General features: G+C 37.0%; 4 protein-coding genes across 6 annotated transcripts; 1 reads left to right on the top strand and 3 right to left on the bottom strand.

Moving 5' to 3' along the window:
- Window positions 1-2129: 2129 nt before the first annotated feature.
- Window positions 2130-3974, top strand: LOC103323040 (ATP synthase). The gene is made up of 3 exons (XM_008225002.2): window positions 2130-2379; window positions 2472-2514; window positions 3733-3974. Exons 1-3 carry the CDS (start codon window positions 2259-2261, stop codon window positions 3734-3736), a joined length of 168 nt encoding a protein of 55 aa, XP_008223224.1. The 5' UTR covers window positions 2130-2258; the 3' UTR covers window positions 3737-3974.
- Window positions 3975-4561: 587 nt separating this feature from the next.
- On the bottom strand, window positions 4562-9833 carry LOC103323051 (UDP-glucuronic acid decarboxylase 5). Of its 3 annotated transcripts, none has more exons than XM_089046353.1 (13): window positions 9629-9833; window positions 8917-9036; window positions 8108-8194; window positions 7807-7894; window positions 7593-7684; window positions 7123-7187; window positions 6955-7043; window positions 6200-6277; window positions 5978-6071; window positions 5554-5620; window positions 5402-5465; window positions 5246-5286; window positions 4562-5127 (listed from the first exon to the last, which is right to left on the bottom strand). In XM_089046353.1, the coding sequence occupies exons 2-13, from the start codon at window positions 9004-9006 to the stop codon at window positions 4942-4944; spliced, it is 1041 nt and encodes a 346-aa protein (XP_088902479.1). In that variant the 5' UTR covers window positions 9007-9036; window positions 9629-9833; the 3' UTR covers window positions 4562-4941. The 3 variants fall into 3 exon arrangements, with proteins under 3 accessions (XP_088902479.1, XP_008223236.1, XP_008223244.1); XM_008225014.2 differs by lacking the exon at window positions 9629-9833 and adding an exon at window positions 9231-9491; XM_008225022.3 differs by lacking the exons at window positions 8917-9036; window positions 9629-9833 and adding an exon at window positions 8306-8826.
- A 542-nt stretch (window positions 9834-10375) lies between these two features.
- On the bottom strand, window positions 10376-14497 carry LOC103323069 (P-hydroxybenzoic acid efflux pump subunit). The gene is made up of 3 exons (XM_008225033.2): window positions 13239-14497; window positions 12894-13061; window positions 10376-12119 (listed from the first exon to the last, which is right to left on the bottom strand). The coding sequence occupies exons 1-3, from the start codon at window positions 13782-13784 to the stop codon at window positions 10443-10445; spliced, it is 2391 nt and encodes a 796-aa protein (XP_008223255.2). The 5' UTR covers window positions 13785-14497; the 3' UTR covers window positions 10376-10442.
- A 1734-nt stretch (window positions 14498-16231) lies between these two features.
- On the bottom strand, window positions 16232-20660 carry LOC103323080 (SEC14 cytosolic factor family protein / phosphoglyceride transfer family protein). Its single transcript, XM_008225043.3, has 7 exons — window positions 20221-20660; window positions 19594-19938; window positions 19224-19387; window positions 18804-18899; window positions 17940-18196; window positions 17149-17369; window positions 16232-16993 (listed from the first exon to the last, which is right to left on the bottom strand). The coding sequence occupies exons 2-7, from the start codon at window positions 19915-19917 to the stop codon at window positions 16619-16621; spliced, it is 1437 nt and encodes a 478-aa protein (XP_008223265.2). The 5' UTR covers window positions 19918-19938; window positions 20221-20660; the 3' UTR covers window positions 16232-16618.
- Window positions 20661-20720: the final 60 nt, after the last annotated feature.

Genomic DNA, 20720 nt, shown 5'->3' with positions numbered 1-20720 from the left:
TCGCATAGTTTAATTACTAAAGGTTAATTGTTTAATTATTCTCTGAATTTAGATTCGATTTGCAATTAAATTCCTTAATTTTCAAAATCATTCTCGTGGTCTTTTAATTTCACTTTTGTTATGAAATGTCAATTTTGTTAACTTTTTCTATTAAATGCAGGGGTAAAATGATATTTTTATATTAAAACAAAAAAAAATGAATACAAAATTATATCTTTAAAATAACAATAAATATTAATCAAATAAAAAATCAACAACAACAACAAAAATCAAGTTTTTGGGGAGTAAAAATCAGGAGAGAGAGAGAGAGAGTGAGTTTAATTTTAATTTTTTATTCATATTTTAATCAATTTAATACAAAAAATATCATTTTGCCCCTGCATTTAACAAACAAGTTAACAAAATTGACGGCATGACTATTCATCCTAACGAAACTAAAGTTGAAGGACCACGTGAACAATTTTGGAAATTGAGGGACTCAAATACAAATCGGGTCTAAGTTTATGGACTAATAAAATAATTAATCCAATTACTAAACACCGTTGAATACAGTATTGCACTATTTTTTAAAATTTATTTTCAATATAGGATTGACCAATGAATTTGTGCCCAATAAATCAAGTATACTATACCAATAAATCTTTCGGCCACCTTTGGTGTGGTTTATTGGACTGAATTATTTTCAATTCAATCATATTAATATTTTAGGAAAATGCTTGCCTCCTTCTCTAGAAGTAGGAGCTTTTACTTTTATGCCAATCGCAATTTGATATATGTGTAGAAATTTACATTTTTAAGTTTTTGATGCATTGTGTTTGTATATGTGTCAAACTGTGATTTGCAAGAAGTATGAATGCCTTTTTACAAAGAAGGAGGGAAGCAGTGTCCTAAATATTATGGTAGTTATTTAGTATGTTCATATGTTGGAATTTGGCTTATTAAATTGGACAATAATTCAATATATTATGTCTTACAAGTCCCATATAAAGAAATGAATTTCAAAAGAACTTGTTTGTACTAAAATTCAACCTATCCAAGTTGAGCCACCAAATAAACCCTTCAAGTATGGTATGGTAGTGAGTAATTTTTTTAAAAATTCCAATTCAATTTGAACTAAAAAGCCTTTGTAAAAAAAATCAAGATTGTACTTGTGTTGTAGTTTTTTTGTTGGTCAAATCATATTTGTGGTGTAGCTTTGTTGTAAGTGTTTTTGCTCTTTTCAAATCATCTTATAGCCGAGCCTTGCAGCGAGAGCTTGTAACTAATCATGACACTAACATGATTACTTTGTGACGGAGTTAAGCTATGTGAGCAAGATTGGTCTAGTTAGATCACCACCATATAGAGTGTGTGGTTGCATTAAGCATGCTCTATTCCCGTAGATTAGTTGGGGCACCCCACACACATTGTGAGTGGATAGGAAAACAAAACTTGGTAAAGCAAAGCATCTTGTAGATATCTTATCGTTTATAAAAGAGTTAATCGTTTTATTAGTCCCTGAACTTTGATTCGATTTGCATTTGAGTACCTCAATTTTCAAAATGGTTATTGTGGTCCTTTAATTTTAGTTTCGTTTGGACAATGGTTCTGCCCGTCAATTTTGTTAACTTTTTCTGTTAGCAACATGATATTTTTATATTAAAAAAAAAGAAAAAAGAAAAAGAAAGTTTGGGGAAGTAGAAATCGGGATAGAGGGGGAGGGGAGAGAGAGAGAGAGAGATAGATTAATTTAAATTTTTTATTCATATTTTAATAAATTTTGATATAAAAATATCATTTTGCCCATACACTTAACAGAAAAGTTAACAAAATTGACGGAATGACTATTTGTCCTAACAAAATTAAAGTTAAAGGATCATGGGAATCATTTTGAAAATTGAGGTACTCAAATGCAAGTCGGGTCTAAATTCAGGAACTAATAAAACAATTAACCTTTATAAAAAATAATTATATATTATAAGTAATTTTGCTTTTATTAGAATTTGACCCATGGTAATAGTAATAGAAGCCCTTTATCTTGTCTTGAACCATCTCCATTGGGCCTACTTTAGCTGCTTGAAACTGGTGTAGCATGGAGAAATGGGAGCGGATGCCACCAGCTTGATCCAATTCACTCAACAAGCCCACATGTCCACAAGCATCAAAATCAGATTAGACCAACACCAAAATCCCACGGTTACAAGTAGCTACAAAATAGCCACAACCCACAAACGGAGAGACTGAGAGAGCAATTGTAGAAGGAAAGAGAAATTTCAGAAATGAGGAAGTTCGATCCATGGCCGATTTTCTTCAAGCGAGAATGGAACAGGAACTGGCCGTTCCTGGTTGGGTTTGCCATCACCGGAACCCTCATCACCAAGTTCTCTCTTGGCCTCACTGGTAAGCTATTCGTCCCGATCTGTTCATTTCAATTTTGAAAAACAAAACCCTAATTTCGCTGACCCATTTGTTTCTTCTTATTTTGTTCACAGAGGAAGACGCTAAGAACTCAGCTTTCGTTCAGAGGCACAAGAGGTACCTTTTGTTTTAATCCTTTGATTTATTGGGATTTAGATAAAGAGAGAAACTAGTTATTATTCAGATGAAGGCAATACAGTCGGTGAAAAAAATGCAGTCTTTTGAGTTACATGGGCACTTTGACTGATTGCTTCATAAGGTGTATATAATGAATGTCATCTAGATCCTGCTTCTGTTACTTAGCAATTTTTATTGTTTCTCATGTTGGCGAAAACGTCAATTAGAGGTAGGCATTTGGAATCTGAGTTAAATTAGTTGATTTTTTCTTCTATGGGTGCTTAAATCCGTAGTCTTTAGGAGGAGGTCGTCATACATTGTGCATTTGAAGCCACAAAATTGAAAAATGATATGTGTTTTCAGAACTTATAATTTTGACATATTTTCATTATAAAAAGAACAACATGTTCAAGGTGTTGAGTTGGTTGATGACATCCCGGTGAGGGTTGGAATCAGATGGTTAGACTTGGTCTTCTGGTGCTGATAATCGGGTTGAAATTGTCCAATCACCTTGATCATCTCAACCTTATCATGTTGTAGCAAAAGACCACATGAGGGTTTCTGTTTTATTTTTATAGATTATATATCTGAAAACAAGTCTCTTGGACATGAAACCCTTAATAATTCTGTTTAATACCTTTTTGGCCACTAAACCAGAAAAATTTGGCAGGTTGGTGGTTACACAATTTTCAATACTCAGACTATTCCTATTGTCATCCTGGGCTAACTTTCTTCCTCTTTAGACTGTTGCTAATATGATGAGTTGCATTTGTATTGGGTTAGGCGGTTTTGTAGATTCTAAAGTGATTTAAAAATTTAGGTTTAGGTACTTGCAGTTAACAAGGGTCTGAAAATTCTAAAGTAACGGTCTAGTTAAGTGTCTAAGTTCCCTACTATGCAGTTAAGGATAAAAGTCAAATGGGTGCCTTTCCGAGACATGGTCAATGCAATACTCAACTTTTACATGTAACGTGGGGTTGGCAGTGATACCATGTTTCAGCGTTTCTTGGGATGTACTGTCATTGATTTCTTTTGATTGCTATATTTTTATGTAGTGTTTTTTTTTCTTCAATAATCTGATTCTGCTATTTTTGTCAGTTTTGTGTTTTTTGGCACGTATCAGTGTTTGTATATCATCCTTAGTAGCCATACCATTGCTGGATATAGTTTTATGAGTCTGTCAGTTAAATTCAGTACTTCTATTGTGTTGTGTTGTAGGTGATTTCTGGATGCTTGTAGCCACCTTTCTTCTCTTGTTGCGGAGGGGGAGATTTGCGTGCTTTTTCAGAGACTTTAATAACGAAAGAGAAATGCTTTAGATACTCTGTTTTCTTGAATTTTCTTTTGTGTTTTGGATGACTTGAATAACATGAGAAGAAAGACTTCTGTTCATTGGTTTTGAACTTGGTGCATTTGGCTGGACAATCTTCAAAAATGAAACAAAAGTTGTGTTACACTCATGTTATTGTTATAGGCTTATAATTTTCTTGTCGTTTCATTCTTGTTCTTAATTTTGTGTCTGCGCTCATGTCCCATTCGGGCAAAAGTGCTATATTATTTTAGGTGTGGTGTAGAGAATGGCACTGAAGAGGTGTTTCTTAGGGTCTGGAGTCAAAACTTTACCATGATCCAAGAGTTTTGGGAGGGAAAAATTTCTTGGAGGGTGGGGGAAGGGGAACGCAACAAAACTGACATCTTGAAAGTTGAAATAAGCCTCATCCAGGCCCTGGAGAGTGATGCCTAGTCTGCGCGATAATTGCCATTGTCCATACAAGTGGGAGGAATTTCCCAATAAAACAAGTGCCACAGGAAGACGATATCTCTTTGAGTTGTTTCTGGGATGAGTCAAAGCATTTTTACCTTACTGAGCAACTTGTCAAGCATCTTATCATCTTAGAAAAAAAGAAAATACACTTTGGCTTCTTGCACCTAACAACAAATCAGTCTAAGACACTTTGGCAGTGTTCATCTAATCTTTAAAGGGAATATGAAACCAAGTGTTGCAACCAGCCAATAATACAGGCATTAACATCGCATGGAGATTCGATGGAATAAAAATTAAATTGAATTATTGATGACCAAAACTGGGGGTTCCAAGTAGCACACTCAGCTGAGGACAATCTTAACTACGAAACGACACTAAATGCCACATTTTGAAGGATTCCCCTTGGCATCTTAGCACTCACTTTGGAAAGGAATGAAAAAGGTAGAAAACCTTTTAACAAGCACCAGTTCTTATTTTTCTATTATAACACAATGAAATAGAAAGAACAAGGAAGCACAATGTGGTCGCATGAATCATTGCTCGTCACAATGTAGTCACATGAATCATTGCAGACGAGCATACTCCAGCGTCGCCAAACATATATTCCAGGACGGAAATAACAAACTGCGCTCGCTCACCTATATTTCCAGCAATATAGACAATCAGTTCTTTTTTGCTGCTCCCAGCCTCAAGCGGAAATCCTCCTCCATGAGAGGCAGGCCTTCCCGTAACTTGATCTTTGGCTCCCAACCCAGCAATTCTTTTGCCTTTGTGATGTCGGGTTTCCGCTGTCTTGGATCATCAGGAGTGTTCTCTACCCTCTTTATCTCCACCCCAGGGTTGATGAGCTGTAAAGTCAAATGCATTTGAAATTTTTCAAAGACACTTCAAGAAATAAAAAGCTTCTAGAAAAGAATACCATAACAGCCTACAAATGGAGAAAGACAATGGCGAAGACAAACTGACCTCCTTCACTGTCTCTGCAAGTTCAAGCATTGTAAATTCACCTGAAAGTATACAAAAAAGTCACCTAGGTCAGTAATTATGTGAGCAACTAGAGCACATACTTGGTGTAGCTTTTGAGATACAAACACATCACACTATCACATTATGGTAGATAACCTGGGTTTCCAATGTTTATGGGTCCAGTGTGCTCTCCTTCCATGAGACGAATGAGGCCATCAACCTAAATTTTTTTAAACAGGTTACCATATATAACCCAACTAATTTCGATACACGGCAATCGAATGAAAAGGAAAAGATGTTTCACATACCATGTCAGAGACATAACAGAAACTGCGAGTTTGAGTCCCAGGATTTTGGACTGTCAAGGGTTCATCACTACAATATTGAAAACAGAGTGTAAAAATAGATCCAAACGTATGAGCATTCAAGGGAAAAGGAAAAGGATTAAACTTATACGGTAATGCCGGTATGGAAGCTAATTTCAAGACACAATGCAACTACACAAATATGTGTGAATATCAAACATATCACTCCTGGCATTATAAGGCCTTTATGTCAGACACCAACCACTACCCGATCAATACCAAAAACATGCTGGCTAGCTATCTTTAAGTAGAAAGAGACTGAATTAATAAGTGATTAAACTAGCTAGTCAAGATTTTCTCCATGTAAGCACTAGGCAAGCAGCTGATATACCCATCATTAAAATCGTGGAGCATCCTAAGGACTCACCGAAGTGCTTGGGCTATAAAATTGCTGACTACACGCCCATCATCAATATTCATACGAGGGCCATACGTGTTGAAGATTCTGGCAATACGTATTTCTGTCAAAGAGAACAGAGGAAATTAGATACATGAAACTACTAAAGAGCAAACTTTTAACCATTTCAGCACAGGAAAGAATAAACAATAATTTGTTAAGGTGGAAAAGGAAAAAGAGACAACACAATACCTATCCCATGCTGCCTATGATAGTCGAACATCAAGGTCTCAGCAACACGCTTCCCCTCATCATAGCAGCTCCTTACTCCTGTGATTATAATATGTACTTATTGAGGTCATGGTCTCATGAACTTAAATAAATCCTTGAACTATAAAAAACAATAACATTCTAACTTCTAGCATTTACAAACTATTTCAGTTTAGGTTATAAGGGCAAAGGGCAAGGCTTAGGGCTTTTGTTGATATGTATAAGCATGTCATACAGAACAGATGGCAAGTTCCATCAAAATATGCTTATGAGTTCCTATCATGAATGCAGACACATCTTTTATTATCCTTGCTCCTTTGTATTCAAATAGGTTTGATATGGGAAAATTCAGCAGATTAGGTTTCATCCAAAGCCTCTATACCATATGCCCAACATGATTGCAAAAAGCTAGAAGCAGGGCCTTAATTGAGTGCTCTCCCAAATATTATCAAAGATCCACACTATAGAGGGTCCTAAAGATTGCACTTTTCTGTTCACTTCCAAAAGTAAAGCCCATGAACAGTTCAGCATTTCCAGAATCTCCCTCAAGGAAGTCCATCTCAAATCAGGTGAAAAATTTAAGAGCTATCTAAAGAGAACGGAAATGGTCATCTACTTCTTGCCAAACATATTTGCACACAAATTATATCTATAGTTTGAATATATAAGCAGCGACAATCTTCTAAGATCTATCAGAATGCAGCAAACTTTAGGCTTCGAATGAGATGAGCACTTACCAATTGGGTTAACATTACCCCAATAGCTTTCAGGTTGTGGATGCACAAGAGGATCTCCATATACCTCTGAAGTTGATGTCAGCAAAATCCTGCTCAAATATATATACATAAGACAACTTGATGGAATACATTTATAAATTTATTATAAATGCAAGACTAATAGACCACCTTGCTCCAACTCGCTTGGCAAGTCCAAGCATGTTCAGCGTGCCAATCACATTTGTTTTTATCGTCTGTTGGAGAATCATATGCTCAAATATTAGATTACAACTTCAATAAAAAAATTAAACAGTCTTTCTGTTTAAGGGACAAAATAGATCTTATATGATTGAACAGGAAAAAGAAAGTAAAAATATCATACATATGCGTAAGTACCATATAAGCTGATCGTAAAAATATCTAACTTTTTCATTGCTGATTAAGGGCAAATGACTTATTTTCAGTCAGGTTGAAAGACAAAGGCCAAGGCCTGTCATTGATGATTAAGGGCAAATGAGATATTGCCTGCCTTAATTTGCAACACGTTAATATGTCCCCCCCACCCCTTACGAATCTGTCAAACTGTAGGCAATTCGAATAACACTTGACAGGTATATCTATTGCTAGCTATTTAATGATTGAAGAATACATGTTTATACCTTTACAGGATTGTATTTATAGAAAATTGGAGAAGCTGGGCAAGCAAGATGGTAAATTCGATCAACTTCGACCAACAATGTCTCTGTGACATCTATAACAAAGAAAAGAGAGCAATTAAACATAAATGCATTTAAATAAAAGCCATACTTTTGTAAGTAACAAATAAACAAAAACATATGGAAGAAACTCGCTAATAAACCAAATTGTATGTACCATGACGAATTAGCTCAAATCTGGGATGACCAATCCATTTTTTCAGATTGTCCTTGGAGCCAGTGAAGTAGTTGTCAACAACAATAACCTGAGTAGAAATTGGATATAATTTTAATCCCGATGAAACAAATGATTTGATGTGATCTCACACAGTGTCAGTTATTGCAATTTTTGTTCATCATAGGTGCTTAATGTTAACAAAAGTTTCCTACAATAAAATATATAAATTAAACTGGATCTTGAACTCATTATGAACAGAAAAACTGACCGAGCTTTTATAAGAGAGAAATAAAATGCTGACCTCATTCTTTTCATTTTCCATTAATCTGTCAACCAGGTGAGAACCAATGAATCCAGCTCCCCCGGTAACCAAAATTCTCATATTGGACTGCCAAAGTAAAAATATACAATTAGAGCATTAGAATAACTATATGATACATATGACAATTTCGTCAGAATGAGGACATTTATTAGCCATCTAATAAAAAACAAAACATACTCCTTGAAATGCATCGTAGCATGATTTAAATCAAAACTGTAATGAACCCAGATCTCTGTTCAAGCAAACAAAGGAGCAAAAAATAGCAACATGACGAAGTTAGATTTCACCAAAATAAAAAAAACGGCCTAAGATTATAAGGATAGGCAATATTTCCTTGTGGACTCGCAGAATTAAGACACGGGGTTTGACTTTCTGTAGATTGAGGGTAAAACAGAGAACCAAGAAAGACAAATTTTCAATACATTCCACAGTCCTTTCTTGTATATGTTCTCAATTTTATGTTAAAGATCGCTTCGTGGGAGACTCAGCTGAATTTGAAGATCTAATAGTACAAACCTATTCTAGGGGAAAAGATGCATGGAAAAGAAACAAAATAAGATTTTAAAAATGACACATTTGCTATAATCTCTAAATTAAGATCCTTCTAATAGTTAGGTTGGAATCAGTAAATGCTGATAGAGAAATACAACAACCCAGTGGCATAAATATCAGCACACAATAAAACATAAAATGGCAACACGGAAAGGTACTACAAGACTGTAAAAAGCAATTTACAACAACCCACAAGAAAGATATATGAATAAATAATCAAATAAATTGGCGAGGACCTGAAAAAACTTGGAAAAACGCAAAGGGGATGGCAATGGAGGAGACTTTGTTGTGGTCTGGTGCACCCCATTGGAGGAATTGTTTGCCATATTCTTAGATCTTCTCTAGAAGTCAAACACCTACAAAAATTTACCGAACAGTCAAACTCTGGGAAACACTATAAACACATTACTAGATGAGTAATCTCATATTGACAAGCCTTCAAATTACACACAGACTAAAAGATCACTTTTCTTTTTGTTCAGAATCAGAAGTTCAAAGAAAATTATAAACTCTAGAATCATAAAGAAAGAAGCTTGAAGTTGAAGTGGACCTGAAAATAAGCTTCAGAGGATGATAACCCAAAACCCCAAATACCCTTTGGATCCAAGAAGCTTAGTTATCAGAACCCATTATTTATAGTCCCCCTCTCCTCAACAGAACTCCCAAAACCGAAACTTCTACCAAACGATGAATTTTAAATAGAAATATAAATCAATTAAATAAAGCAAACAGAAAAGCCTTCAAATTCACGGAAAGTCCTGTCCTTTACTGATAGCTCCTCGATAACAATAATTAAGTTTGAAGTCACACCAAACTATATTCCCTTTAGAAATCATTTTCCTTTAAAGGGTACCCAAAAAAAATCCCATTTGATAATACAACTGTAATTATTAACTTTCAATCAAACAAACACCACCCCCCAAAAAAAGATTGCAATTATTTATTTACCTTGTGAAGCTAGAGAATCTGGGATTTAAAACGAGGGGTTTATGGGATTAACTAATTAAATGGTTAAGTGACTAATTACAGTGATTACTGAGCTATAATTAAGGGGAATTTAGGGTTTCTCCTAAATCCTAAGTAGACAAAGATGCTTTGGTGTGCCTATAATCTAGTGGGACTAGTGTCTGAGAGACTGATGAGGAAGTTCTTTGCTTTGTTTTCAAGTCTGGAATAAATATAAGATGCTTCTCCTGTATGTGTTTGTCCTTTTATACGCTTACGCATCTGGGGTGCTGACACGTGTACAATACAACTGGACAAAAGGGTGTCTTGATAAGAAGATTCCCTGTTGGATTCTAATATCACGCTTATAGGATTTTGCATTTATATGTATTTCGGATTGAATGAAAGCGGATTTCTCTCATTTAACATAGGCAATTTGCCATTTATCACAAATTCAGAAAGCATTTGCAATTCCTTTCATCAAAGAGAACGGATAGGAATATGAATATGATTCTCATTCCCTTTTATTTTGGATTGATTTTCATTCCAATTATTTCTCAAAATGCAGAATTTGCACATCTGGATAAAGGTAGAAGGCTGCATGAAGGATGTAAGTTATTTGAATGGAGTTATTATAAATAAAAACAAAATTTCAATCTGATTGATTTGTAGTTTTCAAATTTACTAAATAATGAGCATGTTCATGTAATGGTTGCAATTTCATGCATGGCTTGATTCAACAAAACAAACAAAACAACACGTCTTTAAGTGTTCTGTCATCTCTTTCTTTCAAATAATTGTGCATGCATGGTCTTCATTATTTCTGTAAAGCATGCATCTTACAGGAGATTTCATATAAATTAATGTGGCTTGAGGGATTCTCCCATTGAGCAAGTTCCTTGATTTCCTCTTCAATCTCTTTCGTTTCTCTTATTATACTACTTATGCAGAACCCTAAAGCACTCAAACATAAAACCATTTGACTTTTGAGCTCCTCACTTTGGACATGAATCTTATCAACTACTTCTTTTGAGTGTTGGAGATAAGAACTTATAATCGTATCCATCTCTTCATCCTTCGAACCGCAAATCTGAAAAATAGTTGGGTTTCCAGATTTCCCCAACTCGAGATCATGAGCTATGTCACTCTTTTGGTCAAGAACTGTGATTGATTTTATCAAGGTGATCTCCTTGAAGCATTCTATCAAAGAGCCAACCATTTTCTTGAAAAGTTCAAGGTCACATTCTACTGTATGTACAATGTCCTTCCACGAAGCCTCAAGCATTTGTGAATTTTGTTCAAGAACTTCCACTGCATGAGCACTAAAGAGTAGGAGGTCCATCATTTTGGACAAGGACCTCAGGAGCTTTCCATAGCAAGCACTATGAAAAGGCCAAAACCAGAAATTGGGCTCTGCCTCAGCTTCTCCAATCAACTTCCCCAATTCTTCAACATGATTTTTCAGTCTCTTCTGGTTCTCTTCCAAAAGGGCTCTGCCTGATTGAAGACTCACTGAGTTAATGCACTCCTGCAATGTGTCAAGAGTCCTAGAAAGTTGAGCTTTTGCAAGAGTAGAAGCTCTTGTGGGCTGCAAGAGTACGTCAACCATAATTGAACAAGATAATCCAATGAAGGTCTCTGTGATTCTGGCTATGGCAAATTCACTTGGAGGGCCAAAATTTGCTCTGCCCAAAATTAGTACAGCTCCAATTACTGCAGAAATCCCACCAGCCTGGCCATACATTCGGCTACGCTGGAGAAAACTGGTGAAAATAAACCAAGGAATAAGGGATAAGAGTCTTATGGACAAGAACCTTTGGAACAGAAAGCAACCCAAAACTCCATACACAGTGCCTAAGACAGTCCCCTGTGCTTTAACATTTGCAACTTTGAATGCTGCTTCTCTGGCTGATGCAAAACTGATAGCTACTGGAAGTCCAGACCAAAAACCATTTTCTTTGCTGTATACCAAACCAAAGAACACAGCTAGACCCAAGGAAAGTGAGCAGTTGAAAGCTATCATAAGCCTCTTGCTCCTTACCTTGATGGACAAGTTACTCAATACCTCTTTGAAACAGAACCCATTTTGTTTATGTGAATCGATTGCTCCTTCATTTTGGTGAACCAATAATTTGCCTTGCTCTGTGGGACTTGTGGCTGCTAATTTTCCATGAAAGAGCTTTATGCAAAACAGAAAGAAAATTGGGGGTAAATCCTGTTGGGTTTGTGGGATGGTTTTAAGTGTTTGGAGGAACCTAACATTTTCTGCATTTGATTCAGGAACAGTTGTTGAATCACAGGGTGCGCTTAAGTTTACTCTAAGTAGGCCATCTTTGTGCTCTCCATTTACCACCTTAATTGGGAATGAAGGAGTACTGGTCAATGCCATTTCCATCCCTCTTAAGGGTATCTCAAAGCCTTGCAATCTGTCTCCTGGATTTGCATACTTGTATCTCGAAAATTTCAAGGGAAGTTTCTCCCACTCCATACTTTCCTGCTCAGAAGAAAAACACAAATCAATGTAATTAGCACGCCTGAAATTAGAGACGGATAAATCGACAAAAAGGTATTTATGTCGAGTAATGCTGCCTTCATTTGTTAGGGAGGATTAGACTAGACTGGACTAGACTAGCAAAATGTACATTTCATGTACATTCAAGGCATAATATGAGTATTTGTTTAACTTTGAGGAAGAATGAGGACTATCTAAAAGAGGTTGATGACTAAACTTATCCCTAGTCCTTCATATCCTCAAAGTTAAACAACAATATCCATATTTAACCTTGATTGCACATGAGATACAGCCACTTTACTAGTCTAATCTAGTCCTCCCTATCCAACCAGCCCTTAATTGTAATGTTTTATGTTTTGAACCATTTTGGATTGCATGGCAATTAGAAGGCCACGTCTGTGGTAAGTTGGTTGTTGGCTAAAGCAAAACCTCAACCTTATCTTTTTTTATCTAACTAGGAAAAATATCCTACCAGTAAATGAGAGTGGGTTAGGTAGACGTGTGAGAGTGTATTTGTAAGGGGACAAGAGTCTCTACAAATATCCAAAATAGCCAATCGTGTAAGAGGGAGAATAATAAGTCTCCTCCAAAATGAAATGAAATGGGCAGCAGCCGAGAGCAAAGAAAAAAAAATGTGATAAGATAAGTCCAATCTGAATTAATAGTAATGTGGTAGGAGAATGTGGTACAAATAATTTTATGTCGAATCATGATATACAGTTGTTGTGTAATTAATGTATACATAAGGTTGCTTACTTGGTGGCGCTTGATAGTTTGGAAAAGCTTGGTTGCCGTAGCAGCCAGGGACTTTGCTTGAGAAATTGATGCAAGTGCGGATGTGCTGTCTTCTGCACAAAAGGCCTTTACAAAGAGCTTGAGCCTCTCTGAAGCATTCTCACCAAGTAGCTTTGCGTTCTGTTTAACCTACAAAATATATTGGAACACTATTAATATTTTCTTTATTTTATATAATAAATAGTGAGTATGTAGTATTATCCGCACTCGCAGTTTGTCATTCTACACTCACCACATTATTCGCGGATGTTTTAATATAATAAAATGTTATAAACTTTCACATTGGTATGGACATATTACAAGTACCTCTCGAGAAGCCAGGCGTGGGAAGGGAACCAAAAAAGCCAGAACACAGGCCAAGACTCCAATCCCTGTACTTGCTGCCACGTGGACAGGGTGCATGATGGCCTGTATCTCCGCACCCTTTATATAAGCTATTACATACACAATCACAATCTGTCCCAAGGCGATGCGTCTGCACACCAAGTGAGTAAACTCTGGCAGAGCCACCACAAATGCAGCAAGGCCCACCGCCAGAGCGGTGATGCCGCTAGAAAGCCGGGCCGGGCCTATTAGCCACAAGCTCAACATGGCCGGTCCGATAGTTTGGGCTGTGGCGTAGAGCCCCAGCCATAAGCCACAAAGTGTGTTACCTAGAGTTGCATCGGGTGCAATGAGAATCACTGTCACATAAGAGAATGCTGGGAAGGCTACTTGGTGTTGGAGAGCTTGTGGGCCATAGAGGGTGGTAAGGGCCACTATGGTGCAAGCAAGGCATGTACGGAATGCAGAGGCTAGGCATGTGAGCCAGAGAGCTTGTGCTCGGTTGGTCTGGTATGGAGAGGTTGCCATTGTTTTATGAAAAAGTGAAATAAAAATGGTTGTAAGGTGTGTTTGGTGATGGCTGTGTAGGAAATGGAGCTATTTATATTGTGTAGGGTTTGAGGGTTGAGTGGAGTTTCTGTGAGGGAAAAGAGTGATTGGTTTTTTAGGTCTTATGTGGGAGGCTCCAATGGGACCCACACCAACCCATGTAGTGAATGGGTACTGATGCTAAATAGTAGGTCCTTGCTAGTACATGATAATGGTGGTGAATGAGATGATTTTGATTTCCAGTGATGGCTTCTGTCACTTTTGACTTTTGGTACCAAGGTCCAAGGTGAAGTAAAAAACAAAACACAGTAAAAACTCCTTGCAGGTCGAATTTGTTTGTGTAAATTCATCAAATTACCACTATCTTTTGTTTTCAACAAAGAAATCTTTGCATGCTTAAATAAACATAGCATGAAACTCTTTGCATTTCTACACACTGGTTAAAGCCTTTGAATGCAACACCAACTCAAATTCCAATGAAACAGGGAATAAACTTTGCCTTTTTACAATTTGAAGAAGCAAAGCATAAATCTAAGCACTAAAGCAAGCAAATAGTGGGAATAAAGACTAAAAAAGACTCAAAGTGGGAATTCCCTAGGTTTCCACTCAACATTTCTGTCTTTTGTGCTAGATTTTGTCCCTCCCGGAGGGCAAGGGTCAGGCTTAGGATGCTAAAAACTGCTCTTATCAAAATATAATATATAATACAGTTTTTTAGTTCAAAAGCAAAGTTGCAGCTTCTTACGCAGCATACCTCACCTAATTTTAGCACACAGATGAAGCACTCCCTTGTGTGCTACGTGTTTGAAGGAAGTTGCACAAAGCTCAAAGGTCATGTGTCCACTACTCGTATAATGGTTAAGGGAGGAGTGTCATGGAAGGGCATTTTCGTTACAGAACAATGCTAACATCGTTACTCACGCACATGCGAGCGATTCAATGAAATATAGGAATCTATATGTATCAACATTTCACTGCATACATCAATTATTCAGAGTCACGCGCAAGTGACTTCCACTCATTATAGCACAATTCTTACATTACATGCCATCCACAAGCACAAGCCACAAACGAACTTTGTGTTGGCTGACATCAGAAAAAAAGATTAGGAGAGTTTTCATGGAAAATGGTAGCAACCTTACTCTAGGCATATGTGGTGGGATCCTATGTAAGAAAGTGAGATTTGTTTGTCCGATACTGCAGTTGGTCTATCTGGTAGTGACTCTATTCTTAATATATATTATATATTATTGTCCTCTACCATTGACTTAATATGTTTTATATTAATTACTAATGCTCCCTAGTATTATGGATAGATAATTAGAATAATTATAGCCAAGAAAACCTATCATGGAAAATTAACCTATCATTTATCATGCTGCAAGAAAAGCTATCAGCATAAAGTCAGGTTTAGGTTTGCTTAATAACAAAGCTCATTATAATAATCTGTATAAAATGGGTCAATTCTGGTTCCGAACATCAACTTAATAATGGAGAGTTTATATAGATATGTATCACGGCAGAGCATCCGGATCCATCTCATGTCATGTATTTTATCTTTTCAGAATCTGAAAGGTCACCACCAAAGTAAGTTTGTTGCATAGAGTTAAAAAGAACCAAAGTTTTCCAAGCACGGTAATGGGGATGGGAAAAAAGGTGATCTTCAATTTCAAGTGTGTGGTGTGTGATCGCCTAAATATTTTAAACAAAATCATTATCTATAAGACCTTGTGACATGCTTTCCATATTACACTTGTTTTTATCTTCTGGGTTTAAGATATAGGCTTAAGTGCTACAGTATCCCTTGAAACATTAGTCAATTCTCATTTCCCCTCCTTAAAGTTAAAATGACCCACTTTACCTCATTGACCAATGTTTTGTGTCTCACTTTGCTCCTCACCGTCAAGTCTGTTAAAAATTCCATTAAAATTGCTGATGTGGCACTAATAAGACTCACTATTTTGCTAAACTAAATGCCATGTGTGAAGAAAAAAAATAAAAAAAATAAAAATGTCTTTTAAAAAACTTAATTTAACTAATTCAGTCAAAAGAGTCTGCTGATCACCCTAGCGACTTTCTCCATCATCAAGAGATGAAGTTGCCACCCTTAGAATGAATTGACAGCTTTTAACAGGATGCCATCTGAGTACCCATAATGGTTTGACTTCTTTCAATACCCCTTTTCGACTACTAGCTATTTTCAGCCATCTTCATCCAAGAACATCAATGCTAGAAGCATACAAGTTCTCCAACCCAATCTTTTAGGTTGACTCCCATGATTTTCTAAAGCATACGACAGCGGCTATTTAGGATATTCCACGAATCAAATTTACAGTCATACCTCCACAATTGAAATCCACACTTCAATGGGGGAAAAGGCTAAAAAGGGGAAGGAAAAAAAAAACAAAAAAGAAGAAAAGAAACAGTGCAATCCTAACAATATGACAAATAAATATTGACACCAAAGTGTTGAATACAATACACTTCTTCATCTGTCTAACAGTAACATACCAACATGGAGAAGCATTGGTTAACTGCTAGACATAAAAGCATATATTCAAGTAGAGGCAAACATAGAAAGTTCATACTATATATTTAGCTTATACAAAAATTAAGCTAATTATACAGCTTCTACTACCAAACATATCAACTAATATATGACAACAAATCCCACCCCGTGGAAGAACTTATAGCATACATGCACTGGCTACTTTGAAGAAGCGCTATGTGCTAACAGACTATGGGGAATAAATGGGACGGCTACTTATACCAAACATATCAGCTAAAACCTCGCCCGTTCTTTTGTTCTTACCTCACTTTGGAAAAATGGGACGGCTTTCAGGGTCGATAAATCCAGCAATAAATGCTATGAAAACCCAAATCATAAGGATGCCAACTATCGCAGTTCTCAGCACCTGATCACAATTGCGGTCCATGTCAACCTCAGCCTCATAAGTTGGATGGGCTGTGACTGGATTCCCACCCTCACGCACATTCGGTCTCTGCTGTGTCATGGCCATTTCGTTTGCATGAGGCTGCTGCATATCTGTGATGCTAATATCTGAACATATTTTGCACATGCATTTGCCACCAAGATATGATGGAAGTGTCTCAAGGTACTCAGATAGAATCTTCTGGTACATCTCGCCTTCAATTCTCAACTTCTGTCGGGTGTAAGGTTTCAAAACCTGACAAGAGACCACAGATAAATGTTTATTCATAAATGCAATGAAGTGCCAAGCTTTTACCTACTAAAATCATAACAAGAACTTCATAAAACAAAAGAGAATCTGTAAACCCCGTAAATCAAACATTCAGATCCTAATCAGAGTAATAGACTTACTTGAATAAAAGTTTGAGCAATAACACGAAGCACTGGAGGAAGCTGTATAACAAACAGACAGCCAAGACGGTTGGGGAAGTGATCTTGCAAAAGGGAAGAACAAGTCCTCATAACTTGCATGGGAATTTTCAATGGAGATAGACCTTCACAATCTACCACAACTGTAATTTGAGCATTGTTGGCATCAAGCAAATGAAAGACACCGTGCTCTACTTGAGAAACTGCAGTTAAAAAAATTAATTTCTGTCAGAACACGTAATGGGTAAGATATACATGAAAACAAGCATGCATTATATACTTCAAGACCACAAAGGAGATAGACCGCTTAAGGCTTCAATTGAACCATATCACCAGTGAAAATTTCCCTTCGTCATTAGCACCAAATAATTTTGAGGATTGCACACTTGATGAAACCGAATATGGTCAATCAAGCATGACCATGACACTTAAAAACTATATTTTAGAGCAAGCTAATGTAAATAGTGCTTCAGTATTTTAAAGAATCAAGCCTTAAAGTTAATTAACTGAATATACAGGCCATTTCTTAATGGTCCTGCTGAAAGCACTTAGATACTTATCAATACATTCAGTTTGTTATGCTCAATAGGAGGCTCCAATTCACATTGAAGAAAGAGGGAAAAAAATCCTCAGATAAATAAGATGGGCTTCCAATAAACACAGGGCTGAATAAGAGCGATTCTGAGTAGATCTGAACAGATCCATCTCACAGCAATAGGGGTGGCTCAAGGGGAGAACCAAAGAAAATTATTAGAGGGGACAAATAAACTTACTGATTGCTTGAGCAAAGCGTGGTCTATCATGAGATGGCAAGCTGGTGCAAGCTAGCCCAAGTCGTACAATGAGGCAAGGTCGGTGTTTCACATCAAATCCATGCCAGAAAACCATATTTGACCACATCTCAAGCTCCTGTACAGAAAGAATTCCATAGGTCTCCCTCCATTTGATCGTCTTCTTTATTGAAGATAGCAAGCAAGAGAAGTCTCCGTTTGCAGCAGTGTAAAACCTGCGAAGTTCCTCCTCATCAATTCTGCATAAACATTAGCATGTCATGGTCTGCTGGAACAAGAAGCAAAGAAGTTCATGCATATAGGCAAGTAGAACAAAACATTAGGTGAAACCTCAGAACAAGGTTAAGCCTTTTTTGAGAGAAATGTAAGAAAATACCATTACAACAGAGGTGCAGAATTTTTTTTTTGGGAGCAACCCTACCAGGTGAAAATGATTATTTGCCAAGAAGTAAAGCAGAGCGGATAATGCAACTGGGAGGTATTCATAAGATAATGATGTTGGTGAACATAATTCATCTACAAGATTAAAAGAATTCCATACAAATATAGGAAATGATACCCATATGTAAGTATTTTATTTTCTCTTGATGAAATTTGTTAACTAAGATCAACCTCAACCCTACCCCCACCCTTTAATTTGAGCTTAAAGCCAAGGGAACATAAGAAGACAAACAAAATAATATTGTAGAGGCATACAAAACTGTAACAAAATTTCATAAACCTATTAAGAGAAAGAAAGATTTCAAGTAAAATTTGTGTTTGGATATTAGCACATGTTATATACAGAGTTAGAATTTTTGGCACATTACTATCAGGAAACAAAAAATGGCACATGCATTAAATCACCTTTCTGGCAATGTAATCCCTTGTGTTTCCAGCTCTTTGTGGAGTTGTGTCAACCACATTTCAGGTTGTACATTTTGAGGAAATTCATCAGGAATCCTGTGCATTACATAAGCAGTAAAATTGGTCTTAAACCTCCCTTGGAAGAAAAAAGAAACCCGATGAAAGCAGTAAAATTGGTCTTCCAAATCAATAACAATATGAGTAACTGCCATTGCTTTTGGGCATTTAAAATGACTATTCATTTAGCAAGCAGAACCATTATTTTCACAATTCCAATTGACCAAAGCTAGGAGATGTTATTGAAATACAAAGTTATAAGGAACACTTGACCCCTTATTATAGCATACTCACAAAATGAATTGATGAGGTGTCAGATAATGAATCAGGTGCAGAAACTGAAAAGCTCATTTCTTCTATTACCTTGTATCCAAAGTAGAATCGTTGATACACTCAGAGGATGCTTCTGAGTCCACTTCTGAACATGCATCAGAATTGTTGATGCCATCAGAGGTTCTATTAAAGAGCTCAGCTTCATCAGAGAAAGCCGTTGCAATGGAGAGCACTAGTAATGGTTTCGAAACTACCTGGAAACATGCAACTACATCAAATCTCCCACATAATGATTCACGTAAAAGGAACTTGGCAATCAAAAAGTTCCATCCAAATACGCAAAAACCAAGAATATGAAGTAGTAGTGTAAAATCCCATAAGACCTTTTTCGGGTTCTTAAATTGTGGTAGAAATATGACAATAATGGGAAAAAGAAAAACAAAGACTTCAAGAATTTGACCTGCATGCCATTGACCAAAGCCTTGAAAGGGGCAAATCGTTGAAACCACTTGAACGGTGGATAGCACAGAAATTGCAAAGCCTGAAAGCCACGCCACGCCCAAGGGCACTTGGCCCTTGAGAACCTCCTTACTGTCTCCAATGCGGCCATTTTGAGCAAAAACAATGCCACCTGGCTCGCAGCTCCATTCCCGATTCGAAGCGAATTTATGTGCTGCAAAAAGGTGTTGGGGCGAGAAGCAACTATATGATCATGTGACTTCTTTTTTCCTCCAGTCATAGTAACATTGGCCTCTTGAGGGATTCTACGCAAAGTGTCTCCCATTGTGCGGAAAAGGAAAACCACCTGCAATTGGTGATGGAGGGTGTATTAGCGAACGTGTAAATAAACACGGGTGCGATAAGTAATTCTTATTCCGATTCATTCAGTAAAAAAATTCTTTTCTTTTCCCTCTCCGCTTTCTCTCAATTTCTTACGGGCCAAACACTGATAAGTTGATAACCGGTGTGTGAATTCCTTCAAAGGCTAATCTAATCTCAAATCTAAATTGCGACCTATTGTATAAAATTGAAAATGCAAACATTATAATTGGAGCTCGAAATCGAAGAAACAGTTGTCAGTTCTCACCTCAAAATCTTAAGCGATCTGGAGATTGTGCTCGATCGCGATCTTAGAAAGAGAGCTGGAATTGGATGAGTTAGGGTTGGGAGCATTTGGCGGTTCTGAGAATCGGAGGAAGCGATCAAAGGCTATTTTGTAGGGAAGTCTTTTCGAGTTAATGTGTGGATTTTTGGTTGGGATATAAATATGAGCTCGATCTCCATCGCTATCGGGTAGCAGTAGCAGAGGGAGGACGAAGAACAAACCCGAATGAACGAGAGAGAGGCAGGTGGAGCTTTTCTCACGTGACTTGCAGACATTGGTTGACACGTGTGTGCAGTGGGTAACTTTTAAACTCTGTGTGGGGACCTGTTTTGGCGGTCAAACTCAAAGTGATGATGGTAAGAGTTTCGTGAATCGCCGAATGACGAACCACACGGCGAGTTTTCTTGATGAATTGTAGTGGGGATGACAATTTTTCATAGGGGTTAGGGTTTTCGATCTTATTGAATATAATTTTGGGTATG

The sequence above is a fragment of the Prunus mume genome, linkage group LG1, assembly GCF_029339155.1.
Source record: "Prunus mume cultivar Tortuosa linkage group LG1, ASM2933915v1, whole genome shotgun sequence".
Lineage (NCBI taxonomy): Eukaryota > Viridiplantae > Streptophyta > Magnoliopsida > Rosales > Rosaceae > Prunus > Prunus mume.
Note: the sequence above shows the minus strand (reverse complement) of the source record. Positions and strands in the feature narration are given on the sequence as shown.

What these genes read in the sequence shown, in the direction of transcription:
- LOC103323040 (XM_008225002.2), top strand. Translation starts at nt 2,259, where the DNA reads ATGAGGAAGTTCGATCCATGGCCGATTTTCTTCAAGCGAGAATGGAAC. An exon ending in GTTCTCTCTTGGCCTCACTG is followed by an intron (nt 2,380 to 2,471) that starts GTAAGCTATTCG and finishes TTTTGTTCACAG; the next exon opens with AGGAAGACGCTAAGAACTCA.
- LOC103323051 (XM_089046353.1), bottom strand. Translation starts at nt 9,006, where the DNA reads ATGGCAAACAATTCCTCCAATGGGGTGCACCAGACCACAACAAAGTCT. An exon ending in GTTTTTCCAAGTTTTTTCAG is followed by an intron (nt 8,195 to 8,916) that starts GTCCTCGCCAAT and finishes TTACTTTGGCAG; the next exon opens with TCCAATATGAGAATTTTGGT. An exon ending in GCCAAGCGAGTTGGAGCAAG is followed by an intron (nt 7,044 to 7,122) that starts GTGGTCTATTAG and finishes ATATTTGAGCAG; the next exon opens with GATTTTGCTGACATCAACTT.
- LOC103323069 (XM_008225033.2), bottom strand. Translation starts at nt 13,784, where the DNA reads ATGGCAACCTCTCCATACCAGACCAACCGAGCACAAGCTCTCTGGCTC. An exon ending in CACGCCTGGCTTCTCGAGAG is followed by an intron (nt 13,062 to 13,238) that starts GTACTTGTAATA and finishes TATATTTTGTAG; the next exon opens with GTTAAACAGAACGCAAAGCT. An exon ending in AAACTATCAAGCGCCACCAA is followed by an intron (nt 12,120 to 12,893) that starts GTAAGCAACCTT and finishes TCTTCTGAGCAG; the next exon opens with GAAAGTATGGAGTGGGAGAA.
- LOC103323080 (XM_008225043.3), bottom strand. Translation starts at nt 19,917, where the DNA reads ATGGGAGACACTTTGCGTAGAATCCCTCAAGAGGCCAATGTTACTATG. An exon ending in CTTTGGTCAATGGCATGCAG is followed by an intron (nt 19,388 to 19,593) that starts GTCAAATTCTTG and finishes GCATGTTTCCAG; the next exon opens with GTAGTTTCGAAACCATTACT. An exon ending in ACGCTTTGCTCAAGCAATCA is followed by an intron (nt 17,370 to 17,939) that starts GTAAGTTTATTT and finishes TTTTAACTGCAG; the next exon opens with TTTCTCAAGTAGAGCACGGT.